At 40.7% G+C, this 15148-nt stretch overlaps 1 protein-coding gene across 2 annotated transcripts in view; it reads right to left on the reverse strand.

The window, feature by feature from the left end:
- Positions 1-15148, reverse strand: part of EMC2 (ER membrane protein complex subunit 2) — a 65803-nt gene that overhangs the window by 26159 nt on the left and 24496 nt on the right. For both annotated transcript variants that reach the window (XM_038744997.1, XM_038744996.1), the window contains exon 5: positions 14755-14812. In XM_038744997.1, coding sequence (XP_038600925.1) covers positions 14755-14812 — 58 coding nt within the window. The remainder of the gene's footprint in view (positions 1-14754; positions 14813-15148) is intronic.

The raw sequence follows: 15148 nt of genomic DNA on the forward strand, positions 1-15148 counted from the left end.
GACAAGCTATATATATTTTCAAAGGCTAATCACAAATTAAAAACTTTTATTCCTAACTCTCTGACATAAATAAAGCAGCCTGGAAGCACCCATCCTATGTACTCCTAAATGCAGATTTGTTCAATGAAAGTTTTAAAGCATCCAAAAATACACTGAAATTTGAATTGCAATAGTGAATGAGGCGGAGGGAACCTATATACCCAGTACAACTCTAAGCACATCTGACTTTCAGATTAAAATTCCCCTTTCACTGCATTCTTGATAAATCCTCTGGCAATTTTACCGACGAGAGAAATTTAAAATTCATTTAGCATACAGCTAAATAAAATGGACACACTACATTATGCATTTTGTGATAGTGAGGTATTACAGCTTACATTTGGGGATTCCTTAGTTAGCAAGCTTAAGAAGTGAATTACTCCATAAAAAACCAAAACCACTTTTCACATAGAGAAGATATCTCTCACAATCTCATTTGAGGTAATGAAGAGGAGAAATGCTGACAGATTTAAACCTTTCAAGTTTTTTGGCTATGTTTTAAAACTGGATGGAATTCTCTCCTCTGTTGCTGGGTCTTGATCAGTTCACAGGTGTATAACACTAATTTCAATTGTTTTCATTTTTTTCTAGAATAATTAATTTGTGAACAAAAACACACCCACTGGAAATTTTATCCATATGGGACCAGTGTATACTTAGTATTCTTAGTCCTCAAAGTTTTTCACTTAACTTTTTACTTAAAGGGAAGGAACACATACAATGGTGACGGCAAAGTGTAAAACGAGGATGCTCAACTTAGTCGATCACATTTACTGAACTCCTACTATGTGCAGAGCACTGTACTAAGCACTTGAGAAAATAGAATATCACAATACACGGACAGGCCCACAATGGGCTTACAGTCTAGAGGGGGAGACAGACATTAATATCATTCTCACTCGATTGTACAGAATGCTTTGAAAATTTTTCACCAATATTCTCGAATCTATAAAGTTTTTACCCCTATATTATATAAAATGTTTTACTTTAATCAACCTATTTTATTTACTGAGCACTTACTATGTGCAGAACAAGCTATATCACTGAAAGACAGCATATTCAGAGTTGGGCATAAGGAATTAAGCACATAGTACCTAGTTCATGTTTATAAAGTGGTTTATGATTTTTTGTTTCAGAAGTTAGGGAATGCAAGCCTGTTACTGTGTTACAGGGCTAATGCTGATCCCATTATACCAATATTTCAAATAAATTCACTGCACAAAATTCTCCAGAATTTGATCATAGTTTTTAAAAAGGCTCCATTTTCCAATAGGTATTACATTAAAGGTAACCTATCTTAGATGTCACCTATCTTGCTGTTGCCGTTGGTTTTTAATTTTATGACAAATAAATAAAACCAAAACTAGGTAGTCTGGAGTCAGCAAATAAATCAATTCATCCTTGCAAACCTTATTTGTAAGTAAGCCAATCAGTTAATCACCATGATAAGTTATTTTTCCTTCTTAATGAAAGAAGCCTTCCATAACATGGAAGAAAAGCATTTCAGAATACTTTAAACACTGAATCAATTGGTCATGTTCTTTCACCTGACCACAGTAATGTCCAACAAAACAAGTGACAGAAGGCCTATTGCCTCAACCCCATCCTGAATACTACAGTACAGACATTTTCTAAGGTAGGAGCAGGGAGGGAGGCAAGAGTAAAGAAAAATTAAGGTTTTCAACAATGGTTTATTTTAGTCAGTCAGTCAATCATATTTACTGAATGCTTACTGTGAGCAGAGCACAGTACTAAGCATTTGGGAGAGTACAATATAACAAACACATTCCCTGCCCACAACAAGTTTACTGTTTGGAAGGGGCATCAGGTATTAATATAAATAAATGAATTGTGGATACATACATAAGTACTGTGGGGCTGAGGGAGGGGTAAATAAAAGGTGCAAAACCAAGTTCAAAGGTGACAAAGAACAGAGTGGAAGATGAGGAAATGAGGGCTTCCTTGAAGAAGGCCTCATGGAAATGTGCTTTCAATAAGGCTTAGAAGGGTGGGGAGAGTGATCGTCTGTCAGATATTAAGAGAGGGAGTTCCAGGCCAGAGGCAGAAGGTGGGAGAGGGAACTATGGCAAGGTAGATGAGATTGAGGTAGAGTGAGTAGGTTGGCATTAGAGGAGTGAAGCGTGTGGCCTGGATTGCAGTAGGAATTCATGGAGGCAAGTGGGGGATGAGGGGAAGGGCAGGGTGATTGAGTGTACTATAAAGCCTATGGTGAAGAGTTTCTGATGGTTGGGCAACCACTGGAGATTCTTGGGGAGTGGGGAAACATGGACTGAATGGTTCTGTAGAAAAATAATTGGGGCAGCACAGTGAAGTATGGACTCAAGTGAGGAGAGAAAAGCAGGGTGGTCGGGCAGGGAGGCTGAAGCAGTCGGCAAGGCATTTGGGGTCATTTTCCTGATTTTTTTCAAAGAACTAGTGTCGATCCCACATTTTTTCCTGCCTTGAGAAGGAAGGCAGTATACTCTTCCATGTCCTGAGGTTACCACAAACTCAACTCATCCAAACTAAACTTACCTCCCCCAATCAGTTCTCCTTTTAATTATCCTATGTCAATAACACCATCATCCTGCCTGACATCATCTTTGACTCCTCACTCAGGGTCCTTCAGCCCTCAAATCCAATCAACAGCTAACTCTTACTGATTCTCCCTCCATAACCATCTCCCAGGTACACCCTTTCCTCTCCACACAAATCCCTATATCCCGGTCTAAAATCATTTGGATAACCATTAGACTACAGCAGGCCCGGCCAACCTTTATGAAGGGAAGAGCTGCAACCCAGAAACATAACATGGCCAAGAGGCATAGATCAAGATAAATTCCATTAACTGTAATGGAGAACAGGCATTCCTGGAGAGAGCAGATGGGAGCTGGCGGTGACCGGTAGTGGAGGTGATGAGCAAGGGCCAACTTTTTTTTTTCAATTCAATTGTATTTATTGAGCACTTACTGTCTGCAGGACACTCTACTAGGCACTTGGGAAAGTACAATACAGCAATAGAAACAACCCCTGCCCACCACAAGCTCACAATCTAGAGTAGGGGAGACAGACATCAATACAAGTGTGCAGAGAGGGGCTGAGGCACAATACAGATGGACCCACCATAAACTACAGTACAGGCTTTTGGAAAACATGCTTTTCTATTATAAAACCACACAGACTATCGAACATATATGATTATTGGTACCGGATGATGAAAAATAAGAATAAGGGAAAAGAAAATGGTGACTTGTTGGTTTTGCTAATATACTTCCCAGCAAAACTGTGCTCATCAAAAGTAAGTACCATTTTGTCTTCCAGCCCAAAGTGTGAGAGAAAGATTGGTATTGGGAGAAAGAACTGAATTGTACGGGGCACTCTGGGAGATTAAATTTACATCTCCACAAATGGCAGTGTAGTTGGAAGGAGAGTAAATTTTTTGGGGGTGCTGGCATTCTTAGGCCTCTTTAACCTGGAGGGGCTGCTCCCTTTATTCACCACCCCCTTAAGTCCCACTGCACTTATGGATCACCCGTAATTTACTTATTTATATTAATGTGTGTCTTTCCCTCTACTCTGTAAGCTTGTTGTGGGCAGGGAATGTGTCTATTGTAGCATACTTTCCCAAGCACTTAGTATAGTGCTCCCCAAACAGAAGGCGCTCAACAAATACAATTGATTGCTTGAGGTTAAAAAAAAATCAGGACTACTCTTCAAATGGTTAAAACTTTCATTCATTCATTCAATCAATCGCATTTATTGAGTGCTTACTGTGTGCAGAGCACTGTGTTAAGCGCTTGGGAAGTACAAACATGCAACACATAGAGATGGTCCCTACCCAACAACGGACTTAGTCTACAAAAGGGAAGACAGACAACAAAACAAAACAACTTCATGTTCTTCATGTGTGACATTCTTATTACAGTAATAAAACCACCTAGGAAGAATTGGAAATTTTAATGGACCTGGGTCCATTCTAAATGCATCTGGATAAGAAAACTATTTCTATTTGGTAGACAGCAATCTTTTGGCCATCAGAATTTATTCTTCTGTAGTTTGAGGATTAGCAAATTAAACATACAAATTTCTAAGAGGCTTCTTGTTTTTGACAGTTCCTGCGTCATTATTCTGCAAGAGCAAAGGAGTTTACAGTACTGAGAATAAGAATTAGCTATAAATCTATTAAGCATGCAAATTTCTAACAGGCTTCTTGCTTTTGACAGTTCCTGCGTCATTATTCTGCAAGAGCAAAGGAGTTTACAGTACTGAGAATAAGAATTAGCTATAAATCTATCACATCAAAAAGGATATCAGACCATCCAGATTCAATCTGCAGCTAAATGCCATCAGTTTCTCTTCCGCAACATTTCCTGCCCCTTCTCCATCCTTATGGCCACCCAGGTCTCAGGGCTTGTCACACCCTGCCTAGATTAGTGTTTAGCCTTCTCACTGATCTTTTTGGGTCCAGTCTCTCTTCTCTCCAGTCCTAATACTTGACTCTGCCACCAGATCATTTTCTTAGTTTTGCACTCATCTCCCCAATCCTCAAAGCCCTTAGAGAAGCAGTGTGGTTTAGTGGAAAGAGCTCAGGCTTAGGAGTCAGAGGTTGTGGGTTCTAATCCTGGCTCTGCTATTGGGTCAGTTGTGTGACTCTGGGTAAGTCACTTAACTTCTCTGTGCCTCGGTTATCTCATCTGTAAAACGAGGATTAAGACTGTGAGCCCCACAAGGGACAACCTAAATTCATTCATTCACTTATTCAATCGTATTTATTGAGCGCTTACTGTGTGCAGAGCACTGTACTAAGCACTTGGGAAGTACAAGTTGGCAACATATAGAGACGGTCCCTACCCAACAGTGGGCTCACAGTCTAGAAGGGGGAGGCAGAGAACAAAACAAAGCATATTAACAAAATAAAAGAAAATAGAATAAATATGTACAAATAAAATAAATAAATAAATAAATAAATAAATAAATAAATAGAGTAATTTATTACTAAATACCTTGTATCTACCCCAGCGCACAGAACAGTGCTTGGCATATAGGAAATTATTATTATTATTCAATGCTTACTCATTCCTCTTTACATTAAGTAGAAACTCCTGATCCCTGCTTTTTGTCATACACCCACTACACCCCACCTTGCGCTCTGCGTTCCTTTCATGTTCACCTCACTGGGCCTCCTTCGCACTCTCGCCCCTTTTCTCCTGTCCTTCCTCCTACCTGAAACTCACTACCCCTGCAATCAACCAGACCAAGGGTCTGCCTATCCTATTTTCAAATACCTTCTGAAATCCTATAATCTTTTTCCCTAGATTATATTCACTGAACAACACCTTGGCAGTGTTGTGGCACCCTGGTAATTTTGTACTTACGACCATCCGTAGAACATCCATACATAATGGGCTTGCTCTATTAAACACAGTCTCTCCATTCCTTTTTGCCTCCTATGAGTAAATTATTTCGAGTCTGTACCCATTACTAAAGTGCAAGCTCCTTGAAGGTGAGAATAATGTCTTAATTATGGTATTTGTTAAGTGCTTACTATATGCCAAGCACTGTTCTAAGCACTGGGGTACATACAAGGTAGTCGGGGGCGGGGGACACGGACACAGTCCCTGCCCAGCATGGGGCTAACACACTTAATTACCATTTTACAGATGAGGTAATTGAGACCTAGAGAAGTGAAGTGACTTGCAGAGCTGGGATTAGAACCCGCGTCCTCTGACTCCCAAGTCTGTGCTCTTGCCACTAGGCCATGCTGCTTCCCAAAGGTTCTTCTAATCCTTTGTACTCTCCCAAATGATTAATACAGTGCTCTGCTATCAATTAATGTTTTTATTGAGCACTTACTATGTGCAGAACAGTGCACTAAGCACTTGGGAAAGTACCCTATACAGAGAGTTGGTAGACAAGATCCCTGCCCTCAGAAGTTTATACAGCCTAGAGGGTAGAAAGACTTTGAAATAAACAACGGATAGGAGAACTTGCAGAGTGTAAGGATATGTACATAAGTACTGAGGGTGGAGTGAATACCAAGTGCATAAAGAGTACATATTCAGTGGATAGGTCAGAGGGGAGGGTGAATAGGGGAAATGAGGAGAATCAGGGAAGGACTCTTGGAAATATTTTAGGAGGGCTTTGCACATGCGGAGAGTGGCAATCTGTTGTATACAAAGGAGAAAGGCGATCTAGGCCAGTGGGAGGATGTGGGCAAGTGGTCGGCAGTGAGATGAACGAGACAGATATACAGAATAGGCTGGTGTTACAGTAGTAATGGGAAGCAGCATGGCCTAGTGGATAGAGGGTGGGCCTGGGAGTCAAAAGGGAGTCAGAAGGATCTGGGTTCCAATCCCGGCTCCACCACCCAACTGTTGGGTGACCCTGGGTGAGCAATTTAACTTCTCTGTGCCTCAATTACCTTATCTGTAAAATGGAGATTAAGACTTTGAGCCCCATGTGGGACATGGACTGTGACCAACTGAGTTTGACTTGGCTTGCATCTACACTAGCACTTGGCACAGTGTTGCTAATCTCCTCACCATGCCTCGTTCTCGCCTGTCCCGCCGTCCACATGCACTCCCTTGGTGACCTCATTCGCTCCCACGGCTTCAACTATCATCTCTACACTGATGACACCCAGAACTACATCTCTGCCCCTGCTCTCTCTCCCTCTTTCCAGGCTCGCATCTCCTCCTGCCTTCAAGACATCTCCATCTGGATGTCTGCCCGCCACCTAAAACTCAGCATGTCCAAGACTGAACTCTTTGTCTTCCCTCCCAAACCCTGCCCTCTCCCTGACTTTCCCATCTCTGTTGACGGCACTACCATCCTTCCCGTCTCACAAGCCCGCGACCTTGGTGTCATCCTCGACTCCGCTCTCTCATTCACCCCTCACATCCAAGCCGTCACCAAAACCTGCCGGTCTCAGCTCCGCAACATTGCCAAGATCCGCCCTTTCCTCTCCATCCAGACCGCTACCCTGCTCGACTGCATCAGCCTTCTCTCTGATCTCCCATCCTCGTGTCTCTCCCCACTTCAATCCATACTTCATGCTGCTGCCCGGATTGTCTTTGTCCAGAAACGCTCTGGGCATGTTACTCCCCTCCTCAAAAATCTCCAGTGGCTACCAATCAATCTGCGCATCAGGCAGAAACTCCTCACCCTGGGCTTCAAGGCTCTCCATCACCTCGCCCCCTCCTACCTCACCTCCCTTCTCTCCTTCTCCAGCCCAGCCCGTACCCTCCGCTCCTCGGCCGCTAATCTCCTCACCGTACCTCGTTCTCGCCTGTCCCGCCATGGACCCCCGGCCCACGTCATCCCCCGGACCTGGAATGCCCTCCCTCTGCCCATCTGCCAAGCTAGCTCTCTTCCTCCCTTCAAGGCCCTACTGAGAGCTCACCTCCTCCAGGAGGCCTTCCCAGACTGAGCCCCTTCCTTCCTCTCCCTCATCCCCCTCTCCATCCCCCCCATCTTACCTCCTTTCCTTCCCCACAGCACCTGTATATATGTATATATGTTTGTACATATTTATTACTCTATTTATTTTACTTGTACATATCTATTCTATTTATTTTATTTTGTTAGTATGTTTGGTTTTGTTCTCTGTCTCCCCCTTTTAGACTGTGAGCACACTGTTGGGTAGGGACTGTCTCTATATGTTGCCAACTTGTACTTCCCAAGCGTTTAGTACAGTGCTCTGCACACAGTAAGCGCTCAATAAATACGATTGATGATGATGATGATGATGATCCTCCTGGCCTGGAATGCCCTCCCTCCCCACATCCACTAAGCTAGCTCTCTTCCTCCCTTCAAGGCCCTACTAAGAGCTCACCTCCTCCAGGAGGCCTTCCCAGACTGAGCCCCCTCCTTCCTCTCCCCATCCCCCTGCCTTACCTCCTTCCCTTCCACACAGCATCTGTATATATGTATGTATGTTTGTATGTATTTATTACTCTATTTATTTATTTTACTTGTACATATTTATTCTATTTATTTTATTTTGTTACTATGTTTTGTTTTGTTCTCTGTCTCCCCCTTCTAGAATGCGAGCCCACTGTTGGTTAGGGACCGTCTCTATATGTTGCCAACTTGTACTTCCCAAGCGTTTAGTACAGTGCTCTGCACACAGTAAGTGCTCAATAAATACAACTGAATGAATGAATGAATGGCACAAAGTAAGCGCTTAACAAATACCATTTAAAAAAAGGAGTTAAGTGTGTGGAAAGGGTTACAGTAGATCAGCGCAGTACGGTTAGAGGGAGAGAGCTGTATTAAATTAGTAAGCAATGTGGCCAGTGAAAAGAGGAGAGGGGATTTGGGACCTGAGAGTCAGTGGACCTAGTTTCTAATTCTGGCTCTGCCACTTGCCTATTGCATGACCTTGTGCAAGTCACTTAACTTCTCTGTTGCATCAATTTCCATCTGTAAAATGGGTACTAAAGACCTGTTCTCCCTCCTACCTAGACTGTGAGCCCCATGTGGGACAGGTACTGTCCGACCTCATAAACTTGTATGTACCCCAGTGCTTAGAACAATGCTTGACATATAGTAAGCTCTTAACAAATACCATTAGTAAATTAAAAATATAGTATTGTTTGGTTGATTTTTGGTGGATTCATGATTGGCTGTGCTAAAGTGACTTTTGTTAAAGTAGAAGCTCTAGTTCTGACCCTGTGTAATCCGTATCATGTTGCTACCCAACAACTTCCTCAACTCTCCTGGTCTGTTTCACAATAATAATAATAGCAATAATGATGATAATGATTAGGGTACTTGTTAAGTATTTACTACATGCCAAGTACCAAATGAAGCACTAAAGTAGATGCATGATGACCAGGTGGGATAAAAGGCCCTGTACTATATGGGGAAGAAGAGCAGGTTTTGAATCCCCAATTTACAGATAAAGAAACAGACACTGGGGAGTAAAAATGACAGTGCAAAATCTCACAGCAGACAAGTGGCAGAGCTGTGATTAGAACCCAAGTCCTCTGACTCCCAGGTTCATGCTCTACCCTGCCCTGAAAGTTTTTCTGAAATGACCAAGTGGTTAAGATTAGTAGACTGAAAAACATTTGCATTACCCATTCATTCATTCATTCAATCATATTTATTGAGCACTTACTGTGTGCAGAGCACTGTACTAAGTGCTTGGGAAGTACAAATCAGCAACATATAGGGATGGTCCCTACCCACTGATTTCGTTGCTTTAATTAGTTAAAAGTGATTTTAATCAAGGAAACAAAATGTCAATTTTATAAAATGGGCCTACCTACTTATTCAATTGATTACAAATTCTTACGAAAAGATTCAGAAGGAAAAAATTATTTTAGCAATTATCCTTTCCCAGCACTTAGTACAGTGCTTTGTACACCATAAGTGTTCAATGAATACTCTTACTATAACTACTCCTGCCCAAGTTCAAACTTAGACCAGCTTGTCCTCAAAGAAAGTCACAGAAAGTTTCAAGGATCACAAAAGCCTTCAAAATATGGCTTGTTAACCCGACTCTCCCACAAGCAGGAACTGACACTCCTCCCCATGTAACTTCTTTTCTCCTTTCTGTTCTAGAAATACTGTCCATTTACTGAGCGTGAGAATGGGAGGCAGAACCAAGGCTAGAAATACAAAGTAAGCAGCAACGAAAGCATTTTATCTCCTCTCTCAAATCTCTTGAAACAGAAACTAAAAAAAAACCCAATAGCTTTTTAAAAAAGCTATTGCAACAATGGTCATACGATCCTATCTCAATTCACATATAGATTTCTGAATATCAGGAAAATATCTACTACATTCACTCTATCCTTTAATCAAAGGCATTTATTGAGCAATTAGTGTGTAGAGCGCAACATTGCTAATGAGGATGGATTTCACAACAAACCAAAAAAAATCTCCAAACATTGTGTGTGTGTGTGTGTGTATCACATTTACGGGGTTGTAGCCTCTAATACACATGGGACCATTTTTACATTACATTATTACATTAAATCATCAATATTTCAGGAGAAAAGCCCACAACTATATCATTAGAATCATCAACTCTTGAACTTAGAGGGGTGCATTTTTCTCCAAGAAGATAATTAATTACTCCTTAAACTCTAAAAGGTTTCCCAGATCTGGGAAAACTAAGGTTAAGGTAAGTGATTTGGTCAAAGTCCACATTCTTGAATCCCAGCCTAGTGTTTTATCATTTGACCATTCTCCTGGAGACATGGGGGATTTCAAATCTATTTTATTCCCCAGACCAAAGAAAAGGCTTGAAGGAATGTTATGTTGCCTGACCTTTCCTACAGTTGTGAGACTGTGTTAGATGCCACATCCAAAGGTTTGGATACTTCCACCAGAATCAGTTACAGGCTCTACTCAATTTTAAATGGCAAAACAGGACAACAGACAACAAAGTCTTATCTCTTGGCACTGAATCAGTGTTCCTCTCAACAAATCGGTGCTGGGTGAGACATGTAAAGAGAATGGATAACAGGAGGACAGCTGCCATAGTGGGAAAAATTGGGGAAGCAGAATACGCACTTTTAAGGATCCAGTACAACAAAAATCTCAGAAAATATGGATGTAACTTACCACAGACAGACGAGTGTGCACATGGGTATGAAGGAAGGAGCGGCTCTTTAAGAGCAGAAGCTTTATAAATATTGTGAAGCAATTTGCCCAAATTAAAAACTACACCAGGTACTTCAAGCAATCAATGTGACAGAACGCTGAAAAAACAGCATGGCGTAATGGATAGAACACAGGCCTGGGGCTCAGAAGGTCATGGGTTCTAATCCCGGCTCTGCCACTTGTCTGCTGTGTGACCCTGGGCAAGCCACTTTGCTTCTCTGTGTCTCAGTGACCTCATCTGTAAAATGGGGATTGAAACTGGGAGCCCCATGTGGGACAGGGACTGTGTCCAACTGGATTTGCCTGTATCCACCCCAGGGCAGTGCAGTGTCTGGTATACAGTAAGCGCTTAACAAATGCCATAACTATTATTAACAGAGAGTCTTCATCTATGCAGTGTCATTTCAGTCAGTCAGAAGCACACACAACGATTAATTTCACCATTAATACAGTTTTCTTCAAGTACAAAGTACAATACTCAATCTATATAGATATCCTTTCCCAGAGCAGCATCATTTTAAATGTTTTGTAATTAAATGACAATACCTTGCTTTTATATTTCTTACCAGGAATAATCACCTACAAGAATTAAAGTATTTTTAAAGAGCTAAATGCCTTTTACTCATCATTACCTGATCTCCGAAACATAAAAGGTTTTAAAAACCAGCCCAAACACAAATATTTACTTTTAATTGAGAAAACTGGGTTGTCGAAGATGATCAGCAATACGATCAATGTATGTGTTTGACTTTGCAGAACTTAAGACGTGACATTCCACCTATCAGAATCCTAATGTTCAGATAAAAATCACTGAAATGGTTACAGGCTAACATTCTAAAGATAACTAAAGGAAGAATATGTGTCAGCTTAAAGACACATATAGTCCATAATCAGTATCATATGGGCTAAAGTGCTTTAGGATGTCACATTCTTCTTTATTAAAAAAACTCCCATTTCTTTCTTTTAAGAATTAATAACTCTCGACCTTGGTCCAAGAAATAATCTCCCAGTTGTCATGGTTTTTTTCAAATATTTATTTGAACATTTATTAGCTTCCGCATTTGGTTAGCAAAACAGGCCGAGTTGTGTTTTTTCTACATTTCAGTGTCAGAAAGACCACTTGCTACAATTCCAAATGTGAATTTTGAAACTGAAGTCCTTTCCATGAACTTGAAATTAAGTTTTGAAACAGAAAATACGAAGTTCTTTAAATAAGTATTTAGGGTTAAGTTTACTCGTGAACAGGCAATGTGTCACTTTTCTGTGTCGTATTTCCCAAGCGCCTAGTGCAATCAATGCGTTGTACCCCTTGAGGGCTCAATATATGCTACTAAGACTCATACTGATGGAAATCACTGTGCTGGGGAGAGGTCAATAAAAGACACACCGCTTGCTATTAGGGTTACTTACCCTCTTGAGATATATGCTACAGGTAGAATGGCCCCGGGATGTCAAGGGTCAAGCTTTGAAGTTCTCCTTTAATCAATAGTATCTGTTGAGAGCTTGCTGTGTGCTGAGCACCATACTATGGGTACCATGGTACTACGTGCTTGGGAGAGCACATTAGAGTAAGTAGACTGGATTCCTGCCCTCAAGGATTTCACATTCTAATGGCAAGAGTTTACAATCTAGTGAGACCCCAATAGTGGATAGGGTCTGTATCCAATCCGAATATCTTCAATCTATCCCTTAAATTGCATGAACTGTGGCTGACTGGTCTGGGCCCAACATGCCTAGCTAGCTGTAGGTTACGCTGGCCACCAAGGCTTGGCCCAGAGCACACTGGTCTGGATAGGGAGGAAAAAGGGAATTACCTGGAGGTTTAGGACTGCCCAGTTCTTGGTGGCTGAATTACTTTCCCTCTCTCCAGGCCTTGCCTCTCTGCTCTTGTTACATGCCGGAAGGAGTGGGTGGGGTAAAATGGAGTTGATTTTGAATCTTAGTTTTCACCTTTCTACTAAATGTTCAATTACTAGTTGACCAGATTAGGGGGTCTGTGATGATAATACTAATGACAATTAGTATTATTATTATTAGGGGGCCTGTGATGATGATAATAATAATAATGACAGTGACAATTATTATCATTATTATTATTATAGAATTTGTTAAGTGCTTACTATGAGCCAGGCACTGTTCTAAGCGCTGGAGAGGATACGACACAGGCTGGGAGGTGCCAAGGATTTATGTGAGGGCTTCACATCCTCTCTGTAAGCCTGACAACCTCCACTGAGCCTTTCCCAGACAGCCTGATGTAGGTCAGCAGTAGTTGTGTCAACTTTTCCTTTTGCGGGTGGGGATTTTTGTTGAGGGTTGGAGACCAGTGGGGGTTTCAAAGAGCTCAAAACAACAAACAAAAGCAACTCGCTGGCCTGTCAGCACAGCATGCCTGGCCACCGTTGCTTTTCGCCTCCCCACCTGAGGCACACCCCTACCTTCCCCACTTTTGCCTCCTTGAGAGTTTGAGGGATTTGGGTTATGGACTCAGGAGAAGGGGAAAAAGCAACTGATGGCCCGAAAACCATTATTTGGGGTCTCTGACAACATTTCAGAGTTTCTTAAGGCAGAAGGGAGACAGAGTGGCCTATTGGACAAAGGATGGGTATGGGAGGCAGAGGACCTGGGTTCTAAACCCGGTTCCATCACTCGCCTGCTGTGTGACTTTAGACAAGTCACTTAACTTCTCTGTCCCTCAGTTTCCTCATCTGTAAACCTGATATTAAATCCTACTCTCTCCTATTTTGACTGTGAGGCCCATGTAGGACAGGGACTGTGTTCAACCTGACTATCTTGTATCTACCCCAGCACTTAAATAGTGCTTGACACATTGTAAGTGCTTAACAAGCATCACTTTGACAACAAACTACTTACCGGTCAATTTATTTTGTTGTCCTCAATACAGGGTTCCCAGTCCTTATATATCCCCTCTCCTTTCCTCACCCAAAGAAGTCCTCCCCAAATATGCCATCCACCTTGATTAAGATTACACAGGAGAAAAGTTTCTAGGACTTTTAAGTTATTGCCTGACACATGAGATGATTGTCACTTGCACATTTTAAGCACTAAGGCAGATTCATATTATACAGAGCAGTTGATAATTTCAGGGGACTCAATATTTATTTAAAAATAAACATTTTAAAGCAAAATAATATACCATAATCAAGTATTTTAAAGTGTCAGACTAGAAGAACGTGAGTTTTGTATGGATTGAGTAAGTCAATGCCTCTTTCACTTGTAACATTTTCCAAACAAGAGAAAATGTTTAACATATCTGAGCAACTTCATGTGTCAGCACATAAGGAAAATTGCTATAAATTGATCTGGGAGCCAAGATAAACTCAAGATTGTTTTTTGTAAAACTGAAACATTTATTTTCCTACAGCAGGCGCAAGTGTGTATGGAAATAATTAACAGGTAGGTGATATATAAACTATATCAGTACCTGACAAATTATAAAAGGTTTCTATTTACCACTCATTTAGCAAAATATAAAACTACTATGAGTTATGCTGGTGTCGGTACAACCTGAAGAATTTTGCTGCAAAACATACAATTCCATATCCGATTTGTTAAATAAACTGTTCAATATTCACTATTTCAAAAACCTAGTATCAGTTTAGGATGCTACCTAAAAAAAAAAAACCAAACTTAGATAATCTTGAACAAATGTAAAAAATAAAGTCCATAAAGAACCAACAAGCCAATATTCAACATGTTTTATTCAGACAGCTAAAAAGCCTAACTGCTAAAAATCAATACATCAACAGTCTTCAAAATATTATTAGGCACTAAGTTTCTTCTGAAATTGGAAAACAAGAACAGAAACATAATCCTATTCTTCCCAAATGAAGCTATACCAACAAAACACCTTCCAAAACAGTCAAATAATGGAAGGAAAACAGTTTTAGTATGGCAACTTACTAGAAAAATTCCTAATCAAAAAGCTCCAGAAGTTACTCAGAATCTCAGGATATATTACTTTCCTTTTTTCTGTTTTTCAACTTCAAATTTTCTTTGAATTTTAGCAAGTTTAGGCTTGCAGAACCCATATTTGAAAACTCACTAACACTATTTCTTCAACAAAACCATTTCACTCACTGTGTTGGTTGGATCCTCTTGTAAAATCCTATCATATAGCTGGAGAGCATCATCATATCTACAAAGAAAAAATGCTTGAATAAAATCATTTGAAATACTTTTAAATTTATTTCAATAGGCACTAAATTAAAGCAATGCAGAAAAAGAAACCAGACTGGAAAGAAATGTTTTAAATATTAAGTTTTAAATACTAAATAAAAAAATATACAGAGTACTTAGTAATGTGTTCTGACCCTCCGATACAAAGGTATCTCTGGTAAATATCTAAAGCAATATCCTGAAGGGACAGATATATGCAAGTCCATCTATTATAAATGGTTTTATAGCACATGCTTATGGTTCACTATGAAGGGGAAGAGAATTCCAAAGAAGAAACTTCTTGGCAAAACACCTG

The sequence above is a fragment of the Tachyglossus aculeatus genome, chromosome 4, assembly GCF_015852505.1.
Source record: "Tachyglossus aculeatus isolate mTacAcu1 chromosome 4, mTacAcu1.pri, whole genome shotgun sequence".
NCBI lineage: Eukaryota > Metazoa > Chordata > Mammalia > Monotremata > Tachyglossidae > Tachyglossus > Tachyglossus aculeatus.